The following is a 25,990-nucleotide window of genomic DNA, read 5'->3' as shown; positions in this document are numbered from 1 at the left end:
AGATAAGCATTATTTATCTGCCAGACAAAAACATTGCTTCTTCACTAGTGCCAGTACCATCCTAATATTGCAAGGATTCTCATAGACTTCTGTACTGATTTTTCCATATTTTAACCATTATTTTGGGGGTATTTAGGTCAATGTTTTATAACATTTAACAATAATTAGTTTGGATTTTGTAGGACTTCATTTATAATGACTTTTGCTTACTGAGATATGCATTCCCACTCTCATAAAATTAATCATGTTCATGTATAGTTATCAAATAATGAGATTAGTATTTTCATTTTTAAAGATATCAAAATGTTTCTAAACAGACCCATGTATTTGATACATGGATAAAGCATATCTTACATGCATTTTTGACATTTTTCTTTCAAATCTATATTCCAGGGTCCCCCAGGCCCTCCTGGTCCCCCTGGTTCATCTGGTCATCCTGGAGCCCCTGTAAGTACAGCTATTAGTGATACTTTCTTCATCATGCATATTATACAAACATAGTTCATATAAATTCTTGCTTGATTTTAGTCATTCCCAGCATGCATAATCCCCAATTAAGTAGAGAAGTCACAACCAAGCAACTGATCATTCCTTCCTGTAAAGATGTTGAAATTCCATATTTAATATCTTTCCACTAGCAACTTCTAGCAATTAAAGCCTCCGTGATGTTCAACCAAATGTTTAATTTGCATATCATATGGTTTCCAGTTTGAAAGAATTCATTTTCATTGGAAAGGATGGGATGGAACAAATTAACCTTATTCTGATCTGAAAGATATTGATTCAAACTTCATAAACTGGAATAAAATTAGCTGGTTGCATTAAAAACACTTGCTTTCTTACTGTCTTCAAGAAATAAATTAGTCATATGAAGATTATGTTGCTTTCAAAATATTTACATTTATTCTACCTACTAGGGTTCTCCAGGATACCAAGGTCCTCCTGGTGAACCTGGGCAAGCTGGTCCCTCAGTAAGTAACCATTAAATCTATGCTTGGTAAACTGACAATTCCATACTAAAGCCACCATCATTTTCTAAACCACAGTTATTGATCCCTAAAGAGTGTGGATTAAAATATGCTTAACATGGCGGCGGACTTGGCCCAGTGGTTAGGGCGTCCGTCTACCACATGGGAGGTCCGCGGTTCAAGCCCTGGGCCTCCTTGACCCGTGTGGAGCTGGCCCATGCGCAGTGCTGATGCATGCAAAGAGTGCCGTGCCACACAGGGGTGTCACTGTGTAGGGGAGCCCCACGCGCAAGGAGTGCGCCCCATAAGGAGAGCCGCCCAGCGTGAAACAAAGTGCAGCCTGCCCAGGAATGGTGCTGCACACACGGAGAAATGACACAACAAGATGACACAACAAAAAGAAACACAGATTCCCTTACCGCTGATGACAGCAGAAACAGACAAAGAAGACACAGCAAATAGACACAGAGAGCAAACAACCGGGGTGGGGGGGAAAGAGGAGAGAAATAAATAAATCTAAAAAAAATTTAATGTATTTTTATAATAGTCAAATTAATTTCAAAGATCTTTTGGACTCTTTTAATGGGTTAGATATCTTAGAGACACTATTTAATCTGCAGGTTTCCTGGTTAATTAACTGTCAAAATAAGTCCACCTCCCAGTGTTGATAGAGTTTCTCTCTTGAGTAAATAAAGGTTTCGTTATCCTGTAACCACTAAGTTCACCCCATATCTACTCTTCTCATATACTGTTTTAAAAATTTAGTAGAAATAAACGTAACCTAATGGAAACCTCCAGAAAGACATACAGCATAAATAAGTAAAGCAGCATTAGTTTAATTAAAAATTTCAAAATATGTAACAATATATATGCTTTCAGAAACCTAACATCTCCAAAGAATACAAAAATACATTTGGGTTTATAAAGACACACACATATACAGTCTGATGTGTAGAGACATAAAGATTGAAACTCCTTTAAATAAGTTTAATATACAGTAAAAGTTGAATACGATATAGGCATGTTAATTCAGTATCATTTTCATGATGAGTTACATGGAAAATATTTTCTAAGAGAAGATTTCCTCCAGGAATAGATATAATATATAAAAATAGATTGATCATAACAGAAAAAGTTGCAAATACATTTATTTTTATTATTATTTCCTTATTTTCAGGGCCCTCCAGGACCTCCCGGTGCTATAGGTCCATCTGGTCCAGCTGGAAAAGATGTAAGTTTTTAAAACTTGAATGTGGACATAGCAAAATCAAGTTGGAATTGTCTCAAAAGTATTCTGATATGCCAGAATCTCAGAGGGTAAAATCACTATCTTAAAAATTGCTGATATCATAATGACATTTTAGTTTGTATTAATCTTGGAATTCCTATATGATATTTTCATAGCTACATATACAATTTATTGAATTCCAGACTAAGAACCCCAAAATGGGATTCTTGATTCTTATCAAGACTCAGACAGAGAATATATCATTTAACAGTAGAAGAGATGTTTGTTTTCTCTGCCTTTCATGGAGTAATTGATAGCAACCCTCTATGCACTTGAAATTTATAAGCACCATGCTATTCTTTCCCTCCCATGTACTCTCTAATGGCAAGTTCCACTCATTTGGATGAGGGAGGGTCATACTATGTCAGTGACAAGGATGTCTGTATTATCCATTTATAAATTTATATCAAGTTGGAAGAAGCCCTCCTCATTCCATCCACTAAGAAAGTTGATCTTACAACTGATTCAACCCAACTGTTAAATTGAGCCCTCGGGCAGAACAATGCAAAGTAATTAGCTCTCTGATTGACTACCAGGTGTCTCCCATATGCAAGCAAGTAAGTATTCTTTATTTCTACCCTAGGGAGAATCAGGAAGACCCGGCCGACCTGGAGAGAGAGGACTGCCTGGACCTCCAGTAAGTCTTCAGCATCCAATTAATCAGTCGGAGTGACCACAGTACACTTAGCTTGAACATTACTATAGAATTAAATTTAATTTAATTTAAAAATAGAAGTCATTTTACCACCGGATAGTGATTCAATTTGAAGGTGGAGTAATATATTTTCTATTCATTATTTTAGGGTATCAAAGGTCCCGCTGGCATACCTGGCTTCCCTGGCATGAAAGGACACAGAGTAAGTAGAGTCTCTAAATTGACTATAAACTGTCCCATTTGGCTTTGTGTACTTGCCTAACTAATTTTACTGGAAAATTCATTATGTTCCCAAAATACTGGATTCTGATTTTATTTTAAAATCTATCAACTTTAATTTTGACAAAACTAGCTGATTAGTTTACACAAAATGATTGAGATGATTTTAAGCATATGGAAAGCCTTAGGAAAGAATAACTTAGTTTTGTCAACCTTTCAGAAAAAACATGAAAATATAATATTGAAAACTATGCTTTAGTCATTGACTGAGTCATTATGATGAACCAAGCAACTTTACTGTATACTAGAGAGTTCAGTAGATTTAACAATCGAGCAAAAACTCTATCAATGTAATGGAAATAAAATCTGAGACTGATGTTTGGTACTATACCATTAAGGCAACTTCCTAATGGGACTGAATTGTACTTTCCAATTAGTTCATAGTATTTACTATAAAATCATTATCAGATGTCTTCAAACCACTTAAAAGAGTTTTATAATAAGACAATGTTAAAACTTGTGCTATGAGGTAAAAGTTAGTTTTGAAAAATTCAATGTGAGGTTTATCAGCCATTCTGGATCGTTAACAAATTTTGTTATGTTTAAACATTTCATAGGGTTTTGATGGACGTAATGGAGAAAAGGGTGAAACAGGTGCTCCTGGATTAAAGGTGAGTCACAAAATATTCACATTTTCATAGGTGACTTTATTTTAAAATTTTATACGTACATTTAAAGTTTATTTTGTGGGATTTATCTTTTCTGAAATGAACCTTAATTTTGCATTTTGAAGCTGAGTGACTAATTGAGATATTTCATTAACGTTTCCATGAAAGTAAATTGACATGTCTGGATTATATATTCCTGAATGTTGCATGTCACTTCTGCTTAGCCCTTAAGTTTTAAAAATACAGGAATTGAGATTTCTGATCAAAGAAAATGCTAACAGAAATTTGATATTGTTAAAATGGACATCTTTTCCTTAGGTTCCAAATTGTTCTTCAAAATATGTTGGGTTTTAAATAAAAATCCACCTTTTATTATATTACATAAAGTTATATAACATATATAAAATAATAACATTTTATATGTCTCCAGGGTGAAAACGGTCTTCCTGGTGAAAATGGAGCTCCTGGACCAATGGTAATTATGTTTCTTATCATGTAATTTTCAGTTTTTACTATTATTCTCTGTCTAACCCAAAACTTGCCTTGCCCCTTCCCCACAAACCAACTTTTCTTGCAGATGTCAATTTAAAAGTAAACTGTACTTTCAATTTTACTTTGTAGGGTCTAAGAGGAGCTCCTGGTGAGAGAGGACGACCTGGACTCCCTGGAGCCGCAGTAAGTAACCATACAACAATTTCCTGTTACAACCCAAAATGACATGTAGAGTTTTTCAGCCACTTTCCCAGCCTGTGAATATCTGCAGGAAAATGTTCTTTCTTTACAATTATACTCAAAGCCATCTCAATAAAATTTTGGTCATGGTTTAGTGTTTTATAATTAGCATCTCTGTTTAAGGAAATTTTAAAAGTTTTAACTGCATATATTATTAGGGCCATTACAGTCATATTCAGTTCTGTGAAACACAGAATCCAAACCTTATACTTGTTGTATATAAAGTTTTCACAATTTGACTCTAAAATCTAAAATTAGTAGGCAGAATTTAATATACTTGAGGAAATCTAAAACTTAACTGAGTCAGAATTTTAGTCAAAATGTTTCTTGTGACCAGCCTTTCAGAATTAAGATGTTTGTAACACCCTTCTCTTTATAGGGGGCTCGAGGTAATGATGGTGCTCGAGGTAGTGATGGACAACCGGTAAGAGGCTTTTTACCTACCCCTGCTTTGTGGTCCAGGGTAATGAGAGATTATGTATTGTGGATATGTCCATTTAAGCTCCTATGTTGACTTTTAAAGATGAAACATTATTAATTTTGTTGTAGAGCCAATACTTGGCATTATTAGTAAAGATCTGATTCAAACTGATACTGAGCCCGGAAACAAACTCTAGGTTCTGATACTCTTTTCTATAATCAGCCAATCTTGTATGCTTGACCACATGTATGGTGCTCACAATGCGATTCTGTATTGGATATGACAATGAAAAGAAACTGACAAATAGCTAATAACATTATTTCCATTTTGTAAATGACAGCATAAAATTTAGGACCAAGTAACCTGCATGATGTCACAGAGTTAAGGCCAGAAGTGAGACAAAATGCAGATTTTCTCATTTTAGATCTCACTCTTTATTTTACCCCATTGTTTCTCCACACAAAATTCACCCATTCATGACTAGTACGATTTTTATGTGCACAAATGTCTTCTGTGTGTTATATCTGTTTACTTTTTATTTACTAGTAGTATTAGCTTTAACTTAATTAAGAGTTCTCAAAACTGTATTTAATTTTTCAGGGTCCCCCTGGTCCCCCTGGAACTGCAGGATTCCCTGGTTCTCCTGGTGCTAAGGTATACTTCTATTTCTCTAGAAGAAAATAAAATATATCTTGGAGACAACCTAAGAGTATTAGATGCTTCTTGAAAATGTTTTTTTTTTAACCATACAAATGGCTATCTCTTACACATGCTGATATTTAATGGCCCTATTTTTTATTCTAAAGAGAGTACTATCCCTAACATACAACTGCTCTGATAGATCTTCTGATGCCTTCTCTATGTTTTCCCAGGCTCTTTCTGGAAAGTATAGAAAACCATGGTCATGCATGTATTTTTCATTATTCCCTGCCTTCATGATTAATGAAGTCCATGATTCTTTGTTTTAACTATAATGTATTGTTATACCACTCTACACTTTGGGAGACAAGTTCAAACAAAACTGAGAAGTAACTGCTTAGTGATTAAAAGTGGCAAAGGAAACTGACTATCTAGGGTTTTATCCCTTAGGGTGAAGTTGGACCTGCAGGGTCTCCTGGTTCAAGTGGCTCCCCCGGACAAAGAGGAGAACCTGGGCCTCAGGGACATGCTGGTTCTCAAGGCCCTCCTGTAAGTAACAAAAAGGGAAGTGGGGTGGAAGAGTGAAGCAATACTTTTTCCTTGTAAGCACATATTTAAATGTTGCTGTCGACTAAAATTGCTGTTTTGAAAGGAATAAATATCGCTTGGTGTTCTGCAGTGACTCTGCTGCCTGTAACAAATGCTGGTTTGATTCATCCTGAAATGTTATTAAGAGTTAACACCCTTCTAGAATTTATGGATTTTATATTTATAAGGCAGAGTAAAGAAGAGGAGGGACAGTTCTCTGAACTTTGAAGAATCTCCCCCGAACTATTCACCAATCAGAATAATTCAGGAGGAAGCAAGCCTAAAAATCCCTCCTACTGATATTTTCATTTACTAATTTAGTCCAAGTGCACAATATCCCTAACGTATTCAAATAATAATTCATTTTCTCTAAACTTTCATGTGCTGGGCTATAGTTGGAAAAATAACCTAATCTCTACAAAGCATCATTTCCACCAATGACTTTCTTTTACAAACATTTCAATAATTTCAAATATGTATACACTATTTGCATTATTACTGAGATGTTCTTCTTCCCCCTAGGGCCCTCCTGGCAATAACGGTAGTCCTGGTGGTAAAGGTGAAATGGTAAGCTGCCCCCACACCTCACCCTCACCCCATTAACGCACACACAGTGCTGGTTTCTTTTGCGATTTGCCTGGCAATAAGTTAGCCATTCAGAAAAGAAAGTTCAAGTTTGCCTAATGTCAGTGATCTTGGATTGCTTTTAGGGTCCTGCTGGCATTCCCGGAGCACCAGGACTGCCCGGACCTCGGGGTCCTCCAGGACCAGGCGGTACTAATGGTGCTCCTGGACAGCGAGGTGGTCCAGTAAGTTGCCTATTTTTCATTTGTTTCCTTCAAGGTGTGGTTTAAGTGCCACATCAAAAATATAAAGAACATTTTGTTTCTCCTATCCAGTTGAATTTATGTTGACTTCACTGGTTTAATAATTTTAATATGTGTCACTGGTGAAAATGTTGTTAGTCTGTCCTCCCTGTTTTTAAAAGGAGATTTTGCTTCACTTAGGGTGAACCTGGTAAAAATGGTGCAAAAGGAGAGCCAGGACCACGTGGTGAACGTGTAAGTAGTTTTCCAATGGTTTTGGTTATTTCTTCAGAATATGCAATATAATTAGAAAGTAAACAGGCAAAGTTTTTGCACCCAAGTTCAGTCATCGTTCCTTTATTTGGGTATTCTTTCTTAGGGCGAAGCTGGTTCTCCAGGTATTCCAGGGCCAAAGGGTGAAGATGGCAAAGACGGTTCACCTGGAGAACCTGGTGCAAACGGAGTTCCAGGAAGTGCAGGAGAAAGGGTATGTCTTTAATGGGGCATCTAAAAGGAAAACAAAATCAATGTCAGAGTGAGGCCACATCATTTCTCTTGAGTACCCAAGCCTATATTGTTTTAAAGCATTTTATAGTATGAGATTATCTATGTTGGCACTCAAGAATTCTGGAGAAGTTTTAATGTTTTGACTGAACTGCATGATTTTCTTGATTTCCAGGGTGCACCTGGATTCCGAGGTCCTGCTGGAGCCAATGGCCTTCCAGGAGAAAAGGTAGAAACTTTTAGTTTCTGATTCCCTAAATGCTAATACTACAAATAGGTATTTTCTTCTATATGGTTCCCATTAATAGAAACCTCAAGTTTTGAAAGACATATATAGGAGTTTAAAAAAACAATTTTTTTTGCTTTAAAAAAAAAAGAAACAAAAAGAAAACAGTGATCCTTGTCCCTACTCAGCCACTTCTTTGGTTTTATAACTAAGGCAAGTCACTTAAGCTCTCTGAGAATCCTTCAATTTCTGTTTCTTGAACATCTTTTATCTAGTATCATTAAAAGAAGTAGCTAAACTAATATGCCTGAAAATTCTTTGAAAATTGTAAAGTGCTATGCAAATGATTTCATGTCATCAAATATATTTGACTTTATATACACAGAAACATATTATTAAACTCATTAAATATTGTTTTTTCAAACCTGTAATATTTGTTACAGTTGCCCCAAAATTTTTCCAATATGGCAAGCCAAGCTAATAGATAACTGTGATTTTTATACAGAAGATGTCAGCAATACACTGACTCTCAGAAGCCAGATGAAGTTCTCATATAATCTAAATGTTGTCAATGTCTAGGTTAATGAAGTCTATTTTAAAGATCTGTTTGTTTCTTCCACCACTTAGGGTCCTGCTGGGGAGCGTGGTGGTCCAGGCCCTGCAGGACCCAGAGGAGTTGCTGGAGAACCTGGCCGAGATGGTGTTCCTGGAGGTCCAGGAATGAGGGTATGGTGAACCATTAGTTTGAAGGACACTTCAATGTAATACGAAGACAGGAAAATAAAGAAGAATCAAGGGCAGTTCAAATCACACTACACCCTGAAGCTCAGAGTAAAACAAAACAAAAATTCTTTTAGGAAAATTTAGGACAGGATAAATTGAGAAAGAACGAAAAATAGAATATGTGGCTAAGACACCCTTTAAACACAAGAAAGTGTATGCAAGGATGAGGCTACACATGTAAATGGAATTCTCAATACTCCACAAATAAATATTTTATTTTTTTAAAAATCATAGTTTTAAATCAACTGACTGACTTCTTTAATCCAGGGTGTGCCCGGAAGTCCAGGAGGTCCAGGCAGCGATGGGAAACCAGGACCTCCAGTACGTACATTTTAAAAATATCGTTTTACCAACTCAGTGAAATACTGAATGCATATTTTGACCTTGAACATATATATCATATGTTGACCAGATATTTATTAAACCTTTACAAATGCTAATTTTTTCTCATTAGGGAAGTCAAGGAGAAAGTGGTCGACCCGGTCCTCCAGGCCCATCTGGTCCCCGAGGTCAGCCTGGTGTCATGGGTTTTCCTGGTCCTAAAGGAAATGATGTGAGTTCCTTCATTAATTTCATCATTAATATTGATCAACAAAGAGGATTTTGCTTTCAGAGATGGCCAAAACTGTATCCCACTTAAATGCACAGAATAAATGAAAATTTAAATAGCATATGGGAAGGGAGCTATTTTTTTTTTCAGAATTCTGAGGAACAGTGGCACCTACTTAGGGATACCTACTTCTAGAAAGTAGTTTTGGTTGTGTGTGTGGGTGCGTGTGTGTAGGAGGCAGATAAAAACTATGAGGGAGCTGCATGATTAGTGATTTCCTCTTGGGAATTAGTAAATACTGGATGCTTCTTCTTTAGGGTGCTCCTGGTAAAAATGGAGAACGAGGTGGCCCTGGAGGACCTGGTCTTCCGGTATGTAGCTATCACCAACTTACTTCAACCTTGCTATGGATGTGCTTCTCTCCAAGCTTAAGCACCCTCTCGGTTATCTTTGTTATCTCTTCTTCTCTGATTATTGTTTTATTTTAGGGTCCTCCTGGAAAGAATGGTGAAACTGGACCTCAGGGTCCCCCAGGACCTACTGTAAGTTTACACACATAAATTGAGAATGGAATTGGGATGGAGGTGGGTGAAGAGGGGAGTCTTCAGACATTATATCATTACAGTTCACCTTAGCAATTTTGAAGCATGCATATTTAGTTAGCTAGCAATGACTACTTTAAATAAAATGCATATTTTACACATCTGCTTTGCATCACTCCCACAGTCCAGACTCTTTCCCCAGGCAGTATAATTACTTTTAAATTTCAGTAAAGGGCCTGCTGAAATGAAAACTGCATGAACTAAACATGAATGAGTATTTTATAGTAGGACATCTCATTATATTTTTCTACCTAGGGACCATCTGGTGACAAAGGAGAAGGAGGATCCCCTGGTCCACAGGGATTACAAGTAAGAACTTGTTATTTAAATGTATATTTTTATCAAATAAGTACTTTCCTTTGATATTTGCTGAATAAATTGTTAAAATTTATGGTGATACTGATAAATTTCAGTTCACTTTAAACTTAATCTGTGGGTCTGACTTCCATTCTGAAATTAAATGGCCAGCAATTTTAATAAATGGGCATATCATCCATGTTTATTCCAGAATTATTGAATTAATGTTAATTTAAAAATTAATTAAAGTCATATAATTTTGCATAATTTCACTTAGTTTTTCACTGGCATATAAATTCTTATAGCTAAGTCCATCTTGCTATGCTTAACAGTTCATTTTTCTATGCAACAACAGAAAGAAAATTAATATAATTTATAATATACATTTATCAGGTTTCTATTACTGGAATTTGAGTGGCATACATTTTCTATCAACAAAAAGAACACAAAATCTATCTTGTGAATAAATTGCAGAAGCATGCTTACATCTGAGAAGCCTTTCTGTAAGCCATGTTTGAAATGATTACACAATGCAAATATGATTCTTTGTAGGGCTTGCCTGGTCCTGGTGGTCCTCCAGGGGAAAATGGGAAACCTGGTGAAGCAGTAAGTTGCATGCCATTTTTCAAAATGCCTCAACCAGAACAATAAATAGTGATTATTCATCAATTATCAACTGTTGCTTTTTTTCATGCCATGGTAGCTGAGTTTTATCATTCATTTTAGAAATATCCATTATCAAAGCAAAGAAAAGGTAGTTAAGTCATAATACCATTTAAAGTGTTTGGATTTCAAATAAACTAAAGGAAAATAGAGAATATGGCTTCAAGATTTGACAACTTATACAATGTGCAAACAAGTCAAATGTGTAATTTACTTGTGCATAGGGAACATGCACTCTGATATAGGCCTAATCACATAATGCCCATCTTCTAGGGTCCAAAGGGTGATGTTGGTGCACCTGGAACTCCAGGAGGCAAGGTAAATTATTTATTCTCTAATTTCTTCAGCATGTCATAGAGAAACTGATTGGTGGAACACTTGTCATATATCAAACCAAAATACTCTTTTTAGAAGAGCAATACTGCAAATGTTTGGTGGATATACTTAGGGTATTTCAGTGGGTTTCCAATGCATTAAATTGGCTTCCTGTGGAAAGTTCAATCTTCTAACATTAATGAGCACCACAGAATCAACTATGGGCCTAAAATTTCAAAAAATAAGTCATGCTAGAGTATTAATTCTATACAGGAAAACTGTTTTGCTAGAACTTACAAAATTTATCCTTGTGTATAAAATAATAATAATAAATGAGTCAAAGTTAGTCCATACTTCGGCAGAATAGGTTTCAGTTTCCCTGTTTACACTTACCCTTTTAGGCTTCCAGTTCCCACTCGGTTGCTCAAATGCTTTTTGTTAACTATAAAATGTTCCAAATTGTTCAAAATAAAAGTTGCGAGCAGAGGGACCCTCCTCAAAATAATACAATTTAAGGTGTTCATGTTTAGTTTCATTTTGTTTCAACACTTTGGGTTTTCTAACAGGAGTATTAATTTTTCAAAATGCAGGGTGACTCTGGTGCCCCTGGTGAACGTGGACCTCCTGGATTGTCAGGGACCCCAGGAATTCGAGGTGGAGCTGGCCCACCTGGTCCGGAAGGAGGAAAGGTAACTCTGTAGAATTCAATTCACATGATTTTAGACAATGCATTCCATTTCCTTTTGGTGATTGAGTATTTTGTCCCTTGATTTCAGGGCCCTCCTGGTCCCCCTGGGCCACCTGGTCTTGCTGGTAGTCCTGGTCTACAAGGGATGCCTGGAGAGAGAGGAGGTCCTGGCGGTCCAGGCGTAAAGGGTGATAAGGTACTGACTTGGTTTCTCTTATATTAATAAAGCAGATTTTGTAAGTTAAAGGAAAGTAACCCTGCTGGGAAGTCATGTACTTTTCAATGTATTTAATGTTATCATTTTATACTATGTGAAATGTGAGATATATTCTTAAAGCTACTATAAATCATTGCATCTAATATACACATAGCAAATCTTGAGAGTTGGTCTACTTCTTGGCATATTTTCTCCAAGGATACTGATAATCTTATTATCTTGGCTTTTATTTGACAGGGTGAACCAGGCAGTGCAGGTGCTGATGGGGCTCCAGGAAAAGATGGCCCAAGGGTAAGTATTAGCATGTTCCCATTAGAGATATATGGGCCATATCTTAATGTGATATGGAATAGTCCATTACCTCAACTCTTTCATTATTAAAGAATTCCTCGTGGTAAATTGGATCACAGTTCATCACCTTCTGGGCATTAAGAGGATACAAATGCCTTGAAAGTTAAAATACATGGTTTGTATGTAGCTCTATCATAGTTCAAGAGTGATCTAAGAATTGGAAAAACCTCAAAAGCATGATAAAGATTACAAGATAAATTCATGAGTCATTAAAATCCAAGATGAGAAATGCGCTCATTACAAAACTTTTTATTTTAAAAAGCATTGCAAATCAGTGGTACATCCATACCGTGGAAAACTACTTAAAAACTACTAAAAAGAAATGAACTTTATACATGTAATGACTTTTATGAACCTTCAGGAAATTATGCTGCATGAAGAAAAGCCAATCTCAAAAGAGTATATATATTGCATGATTCCATTCATGTAACATTCATGAGATAACCTAATTTTAGAGAAGAAGAACAGATGACTGATTGCCAGGGATTAGGTATAGGGGGAGAGGGAGTGGGTTGGTTATAAAGGAATGACATGAGAGAGATCTCATGGTAATGGTACATTTGAGCATCTTGGTTATGCAAGCTACACATGTGATAAAGTTGTACAGAGTGTAGCATGAGTGCATGTGCAACTGATGAAATCTGAATAAACTCTGGGTTATACCAATGTCAGCGTCTTGATCTGATATTTTACTCTAGTTGTGTAAGATGTTAGCATTGGGGGAGGTTGGGGAAAGGGTTCACATTACTTCCCTATATATATTTTTCACAACCTTCTGTGAATCTATAACTATCTCAAAATTTTAAAAAATTGAAAACAAACCAAAAATATTATAATCAATTCTATTTACATTAGTATATGTCTTCTAGGTATTATTGTAGTAAATAAACATTTAAGGCATTTCATAGGTATTATGTTGACTATAATTGCCTGAAAGAAATTCATAAATTCATCACTTCTGACAGTCTAGATGGGTAAGCCATTATCCCAATTAAAAAACAAGGATCAATCATACTTCATATATGTAATAAATATCCATATAAGAATTCTTCAAATAAATAAATAATTTTGAAGAATTATTAAGCAATTGAAGAGGACAATGTATTTTAATTTTTAAAAAGATGTTTATTGTAACATCTTGTATAACATCTTCAATGATGAGAAAAATGAATGAATACATAGATTGCTGCAGAAACTTATTGTCCTTTAGGGTCATCCCTATACAATTTTATATTTATTAAGCTCTGCAGTATTTACACGCTAAGCGAAAAGCATATCATTGAAGTCATGAAAGAAATCATATTCTCAAGTTAATGAAATGAATGACTAAAATATATTTCTATTTTTTAGGGTCCTACTGGTCCCATTGGTCCCCCTGGGCCAGCTGGCCAGCCCGGAGATAAGGTAACCATGTTCAGAAATGGAAAGAAAATGTCTTTGGCTTTTACTGATGCAGGAAAGTGGCAATATTGTTGTTGTTTTATTTTTTGTTGTTTTATTTTTTTCTCTCTCTCTCTCTTTTTCAGGGTGAAGGTGGTGCCCCTGGACTTCCAGGTATAGCTGGACCTCGTGGTGGCCCTGTAAGTATTAAGGATATTTTCAGCATATTCTTTCACCCTACACTTGTGCTTCTATCTTTAGCAATTCTGCCCCAAGTGATCTTCACCCTCAATTCAGGATACTGTCTTTAGAAACTATATAACATGCAGGGGAAGGTTAAATTTCTTATACCTAAAATTTACAAGAAAGAATTTTAAATTGTGCCTCTTTCCTAAAGAAGTCTAGAAAAAGAGAGGTAAAAATTGCCCAAGCAATATACATTTGTAATATAGGCTCTTTGCCTCAGGTTCTTTCTAGATCTAAAACTCCTTGCCTTCAGAGCTTTGAGACTTAAGACAGAAATATTGTCATTGTTTTGTTTGGTTTAAAAACAAATTAACTGATTAATTTCTCATGTAACCCTTTACCATAGTTTAAAAAAACACATATTTTATAGGTTTCATAATTAAGCATGCTAAACACTCCAAGAATCTCAAACTGTTTCTCTTGCAAAGATTATCACTGTGAGAGGCAGAAATGTTTCGGAGTTCTCCACTCTTAGTTTTGTTGTCGAATAGAAAAGCCTCAGAAGTTAAACTATTAGCTTTCAACATTTCTGCCTGAAGGGAAAGATGAGACGCTGTATTGGATGAGATGTGCTCCCCGTGGAAACTACCTTCACTTTGCTAACAAGGACTTTATCCCCTGCAGGGCGAGAGAGGAGAACATGGGCCTCCAGGACCTGCTGGCTTCCCTGGTGCTCCTGTAAGTGTGAACATTGAAACAACATGTCTCCCAGCCCACAATCATCATCTTGCTAAAAATCAACAGCAGAAGTTTAAGTCCAGTTGGGTCTCTAGTCCAGTCTCCATCACTTATTCCCTAGAGGGTTATTTTGCATCTTTATCCCTATTCTTCCTCCTTAAAAGATGAAGATAAAAATCACCATAACACTGCCCTGCCTTTAGCCTGGTTATTGAGCACTATAAAGTTATTCAGATATAAGAACTTCAGTGAATGAAGACTTGCTCTGAGCCCTGTATCTGTCAAATGAATTTGAACTATGCACTCCTTGGAGAGACTATCTCCCTTATGACAAATAATAAATATCTTCTGCTTACTTGATAATTTTATCATGGAAATATTTTTGATTGACTTTGTTTCACCATGTCTTCAGAGAGCCTTCTTTTCCTAATTTATTTCAACACCCATGCATCCAAAGAATTATATATTCTGAAGAAAAACCAAAACGATGAGCCAAGTGTATTTTAAAGAGTGTCAGCTCACAGGCTGTTGTTTCTGAATGTAGGGTCAGAATGGCGAGCCTGGTGGTAAAGGCGAAAGAGGTGCTCCAGGAGAGAAAGGTGAAGGCGGCCCTCCTGGAGCCGCAGGGCCCCCTGGAGGTTCTGGGCCTGCTGTAAGTATTCTCTCTTTCTCAGTGTCCTCAAATGGAAGTCAATAATTTACTAATTCATACTGAGATAGCTGACCTTCGTGACAAGATTGCAATCTTCATAGTAACATTCTTCTGAGTTTGAACCTGTCAAACTATCCAGTTATCTTGATATAACCTCATTCAAGTTATGATCTCTTCATAGAATTGCTATTTTTTCAAAGGCTGAATGCACATCCCAAATTTTGATTTCGGTGCTTTTTTGTAGACTTTTAATTCTCCTCCATTCTGTATAGGGTCCTCCTGGTCCCCAAGGTGTCAAAGGTGAACGTGGCAGTCCTGGTGGTCCTGTGAGTATTGATTCTCATCCTCTATTAGGGAACGTCTCAATCTGAGTAAGAACTTGATAGGCACTTGAAGCCTAAAGAGGGAATAAAAACTGTAATTATACATTCACATGTGAGTTACATATAAATGCCAAGGAGGCAGGGAACAAACCGTAATGATCCCAAGGTGGAATGAAGAGCCTACTACATTTCTTTTACTTTTTTAATATTTTATTTTATTTTTAAAATATATTTAATTTTAGTGAATAATTATTTATTCTACTTCAACCTTTAAGAATCAAAAAAATATTATCATTTCACAGGGTGCTGCTGGCTTCCCTGGTGCTCGTGGCCTTCCTGGTCCTCCTGGTAGTAATGTAAGAGCTTTTTTTAAAAAGTCTTTTCATTAATGTATTCCAGAATGAGCATTCATGTAGAGGATTGAGAAATTTACACAATGCTACCTATACTTTTATTAAATCCTTTATAAAATTATTTGAAAGCAGATAAAAGAGGGCAGAAAAATTCAGTTTTTCATTATAAAGTACTCAGATTTCAAATAACTCTTTGTAGGGCAACCCAGGACCCCCTGGCAGCAGTGGTAGTCCAGGCAAGGATGGGCCCGCGGGTCCTCCTGGTTCCAGTGGTTCTCCTGGCAGCCCTGGGATTTCTGGACCAAAAGGTGATGCTGGGCAACCTGGCGAGAAGGGATCACCTGGTTCCCCGGGCCCTCCGGTGAGTGGTTTCATTGCTCTCCTGATTGTTAATACTTTTCTTTAATCACAAATTCAATAAAGGAAAACATTGTCATGTAAAGAAAAGCTAAGGCTTTGTTATCTGTCACAACAGGGAGTTCCAGGCCCACTTGGACTTGCAGGGATTACTGGAGCCCGGGGTCTTGCAGGACCACCAGGCATGCAAGGTCCTAGAGGAAACCCTGGCCCACAAGGTATCAAGGTGAGTGTAGCCATCTTTCATTGGACTCTTGTTTCCTTTGATAGCCTTTGAGATCACTTAGCCATACCTGTAATGAATGAATCTTCCTGCAATAGATACAGATTATCCAAAAGACCTTTTTTCTTCATAGTTTCAGATTTGGGGGAAGTATACATGTTATTAAATGACTCCAGAACACAGAAACAACAATGTACACTGTAGACCAGCCTTGCACAGAAACCCAAACAAATTGATACTACAGAAAAATACCTTGCCGTCTCCGATACCTCTGTTAGAAAACTTGGGAACATTCTTCAATTTGTTGACTGTCAATCTCAAAGAGGAAACAATGTTAGCTTATAAACCTACAAAAACCTTTAATTGATGCCACTTATCCATCAACTTGACTCATTTTTCGCTAATGTTAACATAGTACTTAGCACCTTAAACATCAATTTAGCAAATTGGGAAATAAAATTCCATATTTATTACAGCTCACATTTTGACACTTTGAGCACTTGTTCCAATAAAAGGCCATATGATATTGTAATGAAATTGAAACTTAACGTTTAAGTGTATTCTATTTATATTAACATACTTGGTCCATCTGTTTTCTTTAGATATAGCCAAATGTTCAAGAAAACCCAATTCTAATGGTCACCAAAAGCCTGTAGTTTCAGGGTGGCTCATCATTGTTATTATTTTTTTTACAGTAAGCCATGTTTATTTATACATCTCAGACTAGAATGCATTATGAATAAGATAACCAATGTGATTCACTCAGCTTTTTGGTTTACAGAGTCATTGGGCAAATTGGGAATTATAGGAAGTTTGCTTCCCTAAAGCTTATCCTTTCTGGTGGGGATAGTTTTAGAAATAAATTCAATAGAAATTGAATAAAACAACATCTTCCCTCAAAAATAAAGATACTTAATAATGCCATGCTGATCGATTTCTTAAGTTAAAATGAAATGTATTTTATTTCTTTGCATACAGGGTGAAAATGGGAAACCTGGACCTAGTGGTCACAACGGAGAACGTGGTCCTCCTGGACCTCAGGGTCTTCCTGGTCTGGCTGGTGCTGCTGGTGAACCTGGAAGAGATGTAAGTGCCGGTTCTAAGGAAATATATGACCTTCAATATAGAATATGATAATTCATTTAAGCAAGGCTATATTGGGCCTTAATTAATGGTTATAAATATTGCCAGAAGCCAAAGTTCCCCTTCCTTCTTTAATAATAGATATTCTTTCTGTAGCCTTAAATTTCCATCTTCTTTAATATTTACCTAATGAATGATCATTGTTAGAGAAGAACATACTCTCTAACTAAATAAGGAAAATAGTTGGTGGGAAGAGCCTTCATTTACAACATTTCTCCTGGGTGAAAATGTTCTGCACATTTTCTTTGTTTAGTTTTTCCTTAAATTGTAGATTAACATTATCAGCTTAGACCACTTTTTCATACTATTATATTATTTTCTTCTCCCAAAAGACTATTTCTTTTTTTCCCAATTATTTCTTCCCTTCTCATCTCATGAAATTTTATTACAACAAATATACTGTATATTGGTGAAGGGCCACATGCTAATGTAATATCTAAGATTTTTCAGTCTCCTCCCAGAACCAGTTTTCATCTCCTGAAGTATGACATTGCCCCCATTGAGAATGCATGACTTATATAGCATGTGAATGGTTCCAAGGAGTTTGATTTCTTTTCTCCTTTTTTTTTAAAATCAGGGAAATCCTGGATCAGATGGTCAGCCAGGCCGAGATGGTGCTCCTGGTGGCAAGGTATAACACACGTGCAATAGGTTTATGGAATTAAAACAATAGCTGCTCATCATACTTAGTTTGGATCTGCCACTTTCCCGCAGGGTGATCGTGGTGAAAATGGCTCTCCTGGTGCCCCTGGCACTCCTGGCCATCCAGGCCCCCCTGGCCCTGTCGGTCCAGCTGGAAAGAATGGTGATCGAGGGGAAGCGGTAAGTTCTAGTAAACACCATTTCTCTTTATTTGTCTGTTTTTCACAACAAAGAGATTAGTAGTTAGAAGGTGAGAATGTCATCTCTGCTAACCAAAAAATACACTATCACTATCATTTGTTGTACAGATTTTATAAAAGTCATTCCTTAGGTAACTGTGGCAATAGACAATATATCAGAAGTTTCTGACCATAGTCAAGGAAGAATTCATTACTAATCTAAAACAGTAATAATTAGACCAAATTTCTATGCACAAAATAAATGCAAGGCTGAATTAATGGGTCTCTTCTTTGGCATATTGGTTTAGACCCCTATAAAGATACAAACAGGAAAAAGACTCTAACAGAGAAAATGATTCTATATTCTAATAAAAGTATGCATGATATTATTCCATCACCATGAAATTAACTTTTAAAAACAAAGTGGTATAAACAAACAAACAACTCCATGTTTTTTATTCATTTGTTTGCCTTTCAGGGCCCATCTGGTCCTGCTGGTGCCCCAGGTCCTGCTGGTGTCAGAGGCCCTGCTGTAAGACGTTCTTATTTATTTATTTATTTATTTATTTATTTATTTACTGACTCTAAAATGTAATAGGATATATCCTGTTTTCCTAAATGTTTAGGAAAAGGGGATGAAAAATACATAGCTATAGAGCAGAATTTAAACTTTCCTGGATCTTATAGAAAGCAAGTCAGGATCAACAATTCTTTGAGGTCACGGGTATAAATATCAGCTGCTGATATTCCATGTAATCTTCAATTGAAAATCAAAACAACGTCAAAAACGATGTTTATTGATCCCTATCTGAAGTGTCTGATGATTGGAATTTCTAACTATTAATCACAGCCTGGACATATTTGCTGAAATTCTATTTATTTTTCAAGTGTATGCTTGATTATGACTTAAATTTGATATTTATTTCTAAAGGGTCCTCAAGGCCCACGTGGTGACAAAGGTGAAACAGGTGAACGAGGGTCTAATGGCATCAAAGGACATCGAGGATTTCCTGGTAATCCAGGTGCCCCAGGCTCTCCAGTAAGTGAACTCATTTTGTCAGAAATTCCCCCTTCCATGCATTTCAACTGATGAGGTAGGCAATTAGATTTCCAAAACTTGTAGATTTACAGAGATTTTAGCGACTGACAGAAGAAAAATTTTCCTTCTTAACCAATATGCTAGAAAAGATGAGAAATGGAATAGAGTGCTTCTTTGAAGTGGTCTAAGACAATGGAGAATTTAAAAAGGAAACCGTAGTTCGTCATGATTCCCATATTTCTTGATCCAATCTTGCATGTATAGTTTCCTAAACCTGTTCAAAGTCTTCACTCATATTCATCCTGCCTTTCCTTCTAGGGTGCTGCTGGTCACCAAGGTGCAGCTGGTAGTCCAGGACCTGCAGGCCCCAGAGTAAGTCCCACAGAAAAATTTTAGAAGGTTCATGTTTTTAAATGTTTGCACTGGAGGAAGATATTCTAGCATTGGGATATGATCATTCCTTAGGGACCCGTTGGACCCAGTGGGCCTCCTGGCAAAGACGGAACAAGTGGACATCCAGGTCCCATTGGACCACCAGGACCTCGAGGAAATCGAGGTGAAAGAGGATCAGAGGTAAGACATTGCTTTAAAATATGTGTATTTACTATACTTTTCAAATTTTCAGAAACACTGAGAAGTATCTTTAAACAGAGATGGTAAGTTAGCAATGCAAATGCCAACTTGATTCAGAAAATGAATAATGGCCACATTAATTTTTTCTCCACCATACCATAACAGGCACGGGGAAAAAAATCAGTTCAATTCAGTAACTGTTATTTTAGAATAATGACATATGCCCAGTTAAACAAAAGAACTATTCCAATGTAGATCTCACAACAGAAACCTTTCAAAGCTGGCATGGTAATCATAGCACTTTGCACATCTGTGGTGCATTTAATTTATTTCTCAAACAGCTTCTATGATTCCTATTTTGCTACTTACACCATCATTCCTAATATTTTTCTACCCCATAACTTGGGGTAAATGGAAAACAAAATAAAACTATTATCCCCACAAGTTACACATGTGACAATGGAAACAGAAATGGTTAAGTGACCATCTCAAAGATACCCTTTAATAACAAATCTGGGTTGAGAACATAGATTTCCTGATCTTGTCCCCTTTGTCATGGCAGCATTAGAATTGTGCTGTATTAGGTGTTGGCTTACATCATTTATACAGAAGAAAAATATAGTAGAACACTATAAATTTCTTGGTAATTTTATAGTTATTTTAAATTGATTATCATTTGACCACAAAACAACCTAAATAAACCTTTGTTAAAATCGTTATGATGACACAGCATATTAATTGATTCTAACGCATTTGTGTGGGCTAGCAACATATCCTTTCTGTGGGACCCAAACAAATACACCTCTCTGATACCTCTTCCTACTTTTCCTAGGGATCCCCAGGTCACCCAGGTCAACCAGGCCCACCTGGGCCTCCTGGAGCCCCTGGCCCATGCTGTGGTGGAGCTGCTGCCATCTCTGGTGGTATAGGTGCTGAAAAATCTGGTGGTTTTGCCCCGTATTATGGAGATGACCCAATGGATTTCAAAATCAACACTGAAGAGATTATGTCTTCACTCAAATCTGTTAATGGACAAATAGAAAGCCTCATTAGTCCTGATGGTTCTCGTAAAAACCCTGCCCGGAACTGCCGAGACCTGAAATTCTGTCATCCTGAACTCAAGAGTGGTATGTTGGCAACAGGATTACAGAGAAAGCTACTCATAGTATAATTTGGGAACAATTGAACTTTTACTGTGAATGGAAAATATTTTATAGCAGAAAATACTGAACAGATGTTAATTAACTTGAATGTGCTTGATATTGTAAGAAAAAAAGCTTTGTAGACATTCTTAAAATATAACATAATTAACCTAAAGTAATGAAACACCTTAAAGTATCATATTCTCAGGATTAAATATACATAATCTGATGCAAACATAATTTGCAATTTAACTTTTTTTCAAAATACAATTATTAAAATTTTGAAGTTAAGAAACAAAATTCCAGAATATTGTATAGCATATTATATAGAATATTGTAGTAGTTTTAAGGTTTGGGATATGTTGGGTTAATTTTTTCTGAAAGGAAAAATTTTTTTAAGCTTTTAAATGTCTTGACATGGAACATTGCCTTTTCTAGGAGTCATTTCTGGAAATCACTGAAAATAGAGACAAGCGTCAATCAAAGGGACTTTAGGTTTAGATCTATAGGGATAAATCTGGATTAGACAACCAGCTTATTAATTAACATCACATTAAATAGCTAGTCACCCTAAGAAAGATTTCAGGGAATGCAATACACCAGTCAAAATGTCTTGGATTAGTATGTCATCTTTGTTCAATTGCAATATTTTTTTTATTTCAGTGTTTTCTAATTATTATAACTAGCTCTTTCACCCTACCAATATGAGTCTAAAATATTTCTCTATCATAGTATGCTATAAAATACAAGCATATAAAATACAGATACATTAGTAGTCAACATTATGACTGCTTTGCCACGTAAACAAACAAAATAAGAGTAATCATGTGTTGTCACTAGATTATATAATGAATTCCCATTGTCTTTTTTTTATGACTGTTCAGGAGAATATTGGGTTGATCCTAACCAAGGTTGCAAGCTGGATGCTATCAAAGTATTCTGTAAAATGGAAACTGGGGAAACATGCTTACAAGCCAATCCTTCGCATGTCCCACGTAAGAACTGGTGGACAGATTCTGATGCTGAGAAGAAATACATTTGGTTTGGAGAGTCCATGAATGGTGGTTTTCAGGTGACAAAGAATATATCATTTTTAACTGTCATCCTTACTTACCTTCCTTCATTCCTACTATTTGTTCATCATGAAACATAATTGCTTAATGAGTAGAAGAGCCAAAATGATTTTAGATATTCCAGTGACTATACTTTTATGTCTTTATAACTTGCCTATCAGTAAGAGCTAAGCTAAATTGAATTAATCTTTGTATTCAAACAATTTTCATTCAATTCTTAGGACATTTTTCCTCAATGATATGTTATACTTGACAATAAAATATGTTAATATATAAAATGTTCTTATATCAAATATGTAACTATTTATTACAATGACCATACTAATACTATGTGACTCCCTTAATACAGTTGAAACTGAAATGTTTGATGAGTTTTATTCGTTCCCTACCACAGTTCAGCTATGGCAATCCTGAGCTCCCTGAAGATATCCTTGATGTCCAGCTGGCATTCCTCCGCCTTCTCTCCAGCCGGGCCTCCCAGAACATCACGTATCACTGCAAGAACAGCATTGCATACATGGATCAGGCTAGTGGGAATGTAAAGAAAGCCTTGAAGCTGTTGGGGTCAAATGATGGTGAATTCAAGGCTGAAGGAAATAGCAAATTCACATACACAGTTCCGGAGGATGGTTGCACTGTAAGTAATATCATTTTTATAAACATAGTTCATAATGAACTTGGAATTTCTAGGTTTAACCTCGTTAACTGTTTTGAAAGGGGAAATTAAAAAAATGAGGGCTTTTAGTGTTAGGTATATCAAATCTATTGAATCATTGCAGGAAATGTCACATACCACAAAAATTGGGCAAGAGATCTTAAATGTTCATGACACTAATTCTTTGAGAATCTGATTAAAGCTTCATATGCTATTTTTTAAAAAAGAAAATATACATACACAAATATCAGTAAAATTTGCATCCAGTTTTTGGGAGGTAAAGAACTTCTTCCAAACTATCTATGAAACCCCTAGATATCTTTGGACTCTTGGTTAGTTAATTCTGCTATTTACCAAGGATTAAGCTTTCTTCTATTTTATTAAAATACTTGCTCACACACCTAAGGAAGCTTGGAAATATAGGAAACATAAGTAAGGGCTACAAGCAATAAGTGTGTTTGAAGAATAATTCATTTTTCAGGAAGAAAGAGTCTGTGCTTTTTACCTCTTGTCTATGAGTAAAAGATGGTGGGTAGTCAGAGTGATGGGAGGAAAGATAAAAGGTGATTAGTGTTGTGTGCTTAATACAAAGCTTATTGCTTAACAAGGAAAGTGAATGCTCTTTGTAAGAAAATATATATTTAAGTGTTAATAGAGAAATTAGGAGAGTGTGTTCTTGAAAATATGTCAAAGAAAGCGTTTAAATAAATGATTGTGATTGTGCTTAAGTTCTTAATATTTGATTTGATCCTCTGTTACTGTCATTTATGAACAGAGGGAACTCACTTCTAATATTAACAAGCTCCATGGTGAGTGACCTATTCACATCTTAGTAAACCAACTATAAACTTAGTTGTCATGACCAGACTCAGGCTTCCCAAAAAATGGGCTAGCCTATTCCTGATCTCCCTGCTAGATTTCCCTGTAAACCCCACAAGATCTTTTGATTAAGAACATAGTTTATCCTTTAGGAGAATTAAAGCTTTGGAGTGGAATAGGTCTCACATGTGTGGAAAATAATATAGCAAGCTTGCAACTCCCCTGGAGCAGCAAACTTTTTACCTGGAGTGTCAGAGGAACTAAGTTAATTGTAATGTGATGATCATTTACTTTCCCCCCCCCCCCCCTTTTCACAGAAACACACTGGGGAATGGAGCAAAACAGTCTTCGAATATCAAACACGCAAGGCCGTGAGACTACCTATTATAGATATTGCAATCTATGATGTCGGTGGTCCTGATCAAGAATTTGGTGTGGACGTTGGCCCTGTTTGCTTTTTATAAACCAAACTCTATCTGAAACCCCAACAAAAATTTTCTCACTCCATATGTGTTCCTCTTGTTCTAATCTTGTCAACCAGTACAAGTGACCAACTAAATTCCAGTTATTTATTTCCAAAATTTTTGGAAAAAGTATAATTTGACAAAAAAAAGGATACTTTTTTTGTTCTTACACCAAATACAATTCAAATGCTTTTTCTATTTTTTTTACCAACTCCAACTTCAAAATGTCTCAATGGTGCTATAATAAATAAATTTCAACACTCTTACAATAACACTGTGTTACATTCTTTGAGTCTTAGCCCATCTGCAGAGCAATGACTATACTCACCGTTAAAAAAATAAATTTTATTTCTGAAATAGCCAAACACGAAATTAGAAAAGCCCTCCCTGTTTCAACTACCTCAACCTGGTCAGAAACACAGATGAAATCTATGAGTACCAGAAGACCAAAAAATTTGTGTAAATTGGCAAAACTAATGAATTCCTTTGAATTATTTCCTTAAGTATTGGTAGAAAAAAGTAGAGGGTAGTGCAAGAATTTAAAGAAATATTTGAAAAGCCACTATTTTAATCTCAGATAGCGACTGCTTTTAAAGGTGCTTCTCTCTTTTCTTGTCATTGCTGGTCAAGATTACCAATATTTGGGAAGGCTTTAAAGACACATGTTATGGTGCTAATGTACTTTCACTTTAAAACTCTAGTTCAGAATCATTGACTTACATGCAAAACATAAATGTACAATATGTGTACATTTATTTGTACAGATGATTTTTTAAAAAGATTTATTGGCTTGCCACTTCAACGGACTCTTCCCTTCATCTGTAAAAGTTGATGACGACAACAGAAGCAAATTACGGGATACTTTTGTCACAGTAACACGAAGAATGTGTTGAAATTTAACTTTGTAAGCTTGTATATGGTTGTTGATCTTTTTTCTTACAGACACCCATAATAAAATATCATAATTAAACATTTCTGTTTTTGTCACTTTTCATAGATTTAACAAATGAATGTCTCCACTCGAGAACTCTCTTGATTTTCTTATAAATCATATTGAATTCTAACTCTCTAGTGTAATAATGCACTGGCTTTAGGGAACATTAGAATAATGTAGCCCATGTTCAGAGCCGAGATAGTGCTTAGTAGGGAATGTGGGAGATTTTTAGATTTTTAGATGTAAAAATTTTTAGATTTAGTGGAACACCTAGGCATATTAGAAACAGGATATTCTGTTTTAAAGGGTCAATACCTGGAAATGGTAACATAGTAAATTAAGGTGTCCTTAAAGTGGGAGTAATCAGGAAGGAAGATGCCAGTAATTTACCAGAAAGTAAGCAGTTTCTGGCAAAACAGGTGTTAACATTAAAGACTGTTATAAGCTTAGGGTTATTCTTCTATCTGTACACATAGCCTCACTAACCTCTTGATTCAACTCTTTCTCCTCCATCAATTTCTAATCACAGAGTTAGTATAAATAAAATAGCACATGACTTTATAGGCTGAAATTTACTCACTCTATATGGTCAATAAAAAATATCAAACATTTTAATTACCTTAGTCAAATGTCAAGAATCTTAGTCTGCTTATCCTCCAACCCAAAGGTAACCAATGTTAACTTTCTGGAACTCTTATTCTAGAAATATTTTATGCCTTAAATATATATATATACACACATATATATGTAATATACTTATAAAGAGCCTATAATATCGATAAACAAATTAGATCATGTTGAATTTTATTTTAGGCAAAGAGTAGCATATGAAACACTATGCTCTGCCTCTTTCAATTTTAACTTAAAGTATTGTGGAGAGTAGTTCATCTACATATAGCTCTAACTTGGGTGCCATTGCTGTTTAATATTCAAAT

The 25,990-nt window shown here is 35.9% G+C and overlaps 1 protein-coding gene across 1 annotated transcript in view; it reads left to right on the top strand.

Moving 5' to 3' along the window:
• The window catches only part of COL3A1 (collagen type III alpha 1 chain), a 40,078-nt gene extending 14,983 nt beyond the window's left edge, over nucleotides 1-25,095 (top strand). The window contains exons 6-51 of the mRNA XM_058300507.2: nucleotides 394-447; nucleotides 918-971; nucleotides 2,146-2,199; nucleotides 2,840-2,893; nucleotides 3,060-3,113; nucleotides 3,748-3,801; nucleotides 4,229-4,273; nucleotides 4,420-4,473; nucleotides 4,910-4,954; nucleotides 5,552-5,605; nucleotides 6,041-6,139; nucleotides 6,701-6,745; nucleotides 6,889-6,987; nucleotides 7,186-7,239; nucleotides 7,364-7,471; nucleotides 7,664-7,717; nucleotides 8,342-8,440; nucleotides 8,765-8,818; nucleotides 8,952-9,050; nucleotides 9,365-9,418; nucleotides 9,536-9,589; nucleotides 9,905-9,958; nucleotides 10,499-10,552; nucleotides 10,883-10,927; nucleotides 11,515-11,613; nucleotides 11,701-11,808; nucleotides 12,067-12,120; nucleotides 13,531-13,584; nucleotides 13,707-13,760; nucleotides 14,431-14,484; nucleotides 15,029-15,136; nucleotides 15,409-15,462; nucleotides 15,762-15,815; nucleotides 16,012-16,173; nucleotides 16,288-16,395; nucleotides 17,371-17,478; nucleotides 18,113-18,166; nucleotides 18,250-18,357; nucleotides 18,835-18,888; nucleotides 19,288-19,395; nucleotides 19,714-19,767; nucleotides 19,861-19,968; nucleotides 20,801-21,095; nucleotides 21,995-22,182; nucleotides 22,578-22,820; nucleotides 23,975-25,095. Of these exons, the coding sequence (XP_058156490.1) occupies nucleotides 394-447; nucleotides 918-971; nucleotides 2,146-2,199; nucleotides 2,840-2,893; nucleotides 3,060-3,113; nucleotides 3,748-3,801; nucleotides 4,229-4,273; nucleotides 4,420-4,473; nucleotides 4,910-4,954; nucleotides 5,552-5,605; nucleotides 6,041-6,139; nucleotides 6,701-6,745; nucleotides 6,889-6,987; nucleotides 7,186-7,239; nucleotides 7,364-7,471; nucleotides 7,664-7,717; nucleotides 8,342-8,440; nucleotides 8,765-8,818; nucleotides 8,952-9,050; nucleotides 9,365-9,418; nucleotides 9,536-9,589; nucleotides 9,905-9,958; nucleotides 10,499-10,552; nucleotides 10,883-10,927; nucleotides 11,515-11,613; nucleotides 11,701-11,808; nucleotides 12,067-12,120; nucleotides 13,531-13,584; nucleotides 13,707-13,760; nucleotides 14,431-14,484; nucleotides 15,029-15,136; nucleotides 15,409-15,462; nucleotides 15,762-15,815; nucleotides 16,012-16,173; nucleotides 16,288-16,395; nucleotides 17,371-17,478; nucleotides 18,113-18,166; nucleotides 18,250-18,357; nucleotides 18,835-18,888; nucleotides 19,288-19,395; nucleotides 19,714-19,767; nucleotides 19,861-19,968; nucleotides 20,801-21,095; nucleotides 21,995-22,182; nucleotides 22,578-22,820; nucleotides 23,975-24,121 (3,870 nt within the window). The 3' untranslated portion in view covers nucleotides 24,122-25,095. The remainder of the gene's footprint in view (nucleotides 1-393; nucleotides 448-917; nucleotides 972-2,145; nucleotides 2,200-2,839; nucleotides 2,894-3,059; nucleotides 3,114-3,747; nucleotides 3,802-4,228; nucleotides 4,274-4,419; nucleotides 4,474-4,909; nucleotides 4,955-5,551; nucleotides 5,606-6,040; nucleotides 6,140-6,700; nucleotides 6,746-6,888; nucleotides 6,988-7,185; nucleotides 7,240-7,363; nucleotides 7,472-7,663; nucleotides 7,718-8,341; nucleotides 8,441-8,764; nucleotides 8,819-8,951; nucleotides 9,051-9,364; nucleotides 9,419-9,535; nucleotides 9,590-9,904; nucleotides 9,959-10,498; nucleotides 10,553-10,882; nucleotides 10,928-11,514; nucleotides 11,614-11,700; nucleotides 11,809-12,066; nucleotides 12,121-13,530; nucleotides 13,585-13,706; nucleotides 13,761-14,430; nucleotides 14,485-15,028; nucleotides 15,137-15,408; nucleotides 15,463-15,761; nucleotides 15,816-16,011; nucleotides 16,174-16,287; nucleotides 16,396-17,370; nucleotides 17,479-18,112; nucleotides 18,167-18,249; nucleotides 18,358-18,834; nucleotides 18,889-19,287; nucleotides 19,396-19,713; nucleotides 19,768-19,860; nucleotides 19,969-20,800; nucleotides 21,096-21,994; nucleotides 22,183-22,577; nucleotides 22,821-23,974) is intronic.
• The last annotated feature ends 895 nt before the right edge of the window (nucleotides 25,096-25,990 follow it).

This window comes from Dasypus novemcinctus, chromosome 7 (genome assembly GCF_030445035.2).
Source record: "Dasypus novemcinctus isolate mDasNov1 chromosome 7, mDasNov1.1.hap2, whole genome shotgun sequence".
In the NCBI taxonomy this organism is placed as follows: Eukaryota; Metazoa; Chordata; class Mammalia; order Cingulata; family Dasypodidae; genus Dasypus; species Dasypus novemcinctus.
Note: the sequence above shows the minus strand (reverse complement) of the source record. Positions and strands in the feature narration are given on the sequence as shown.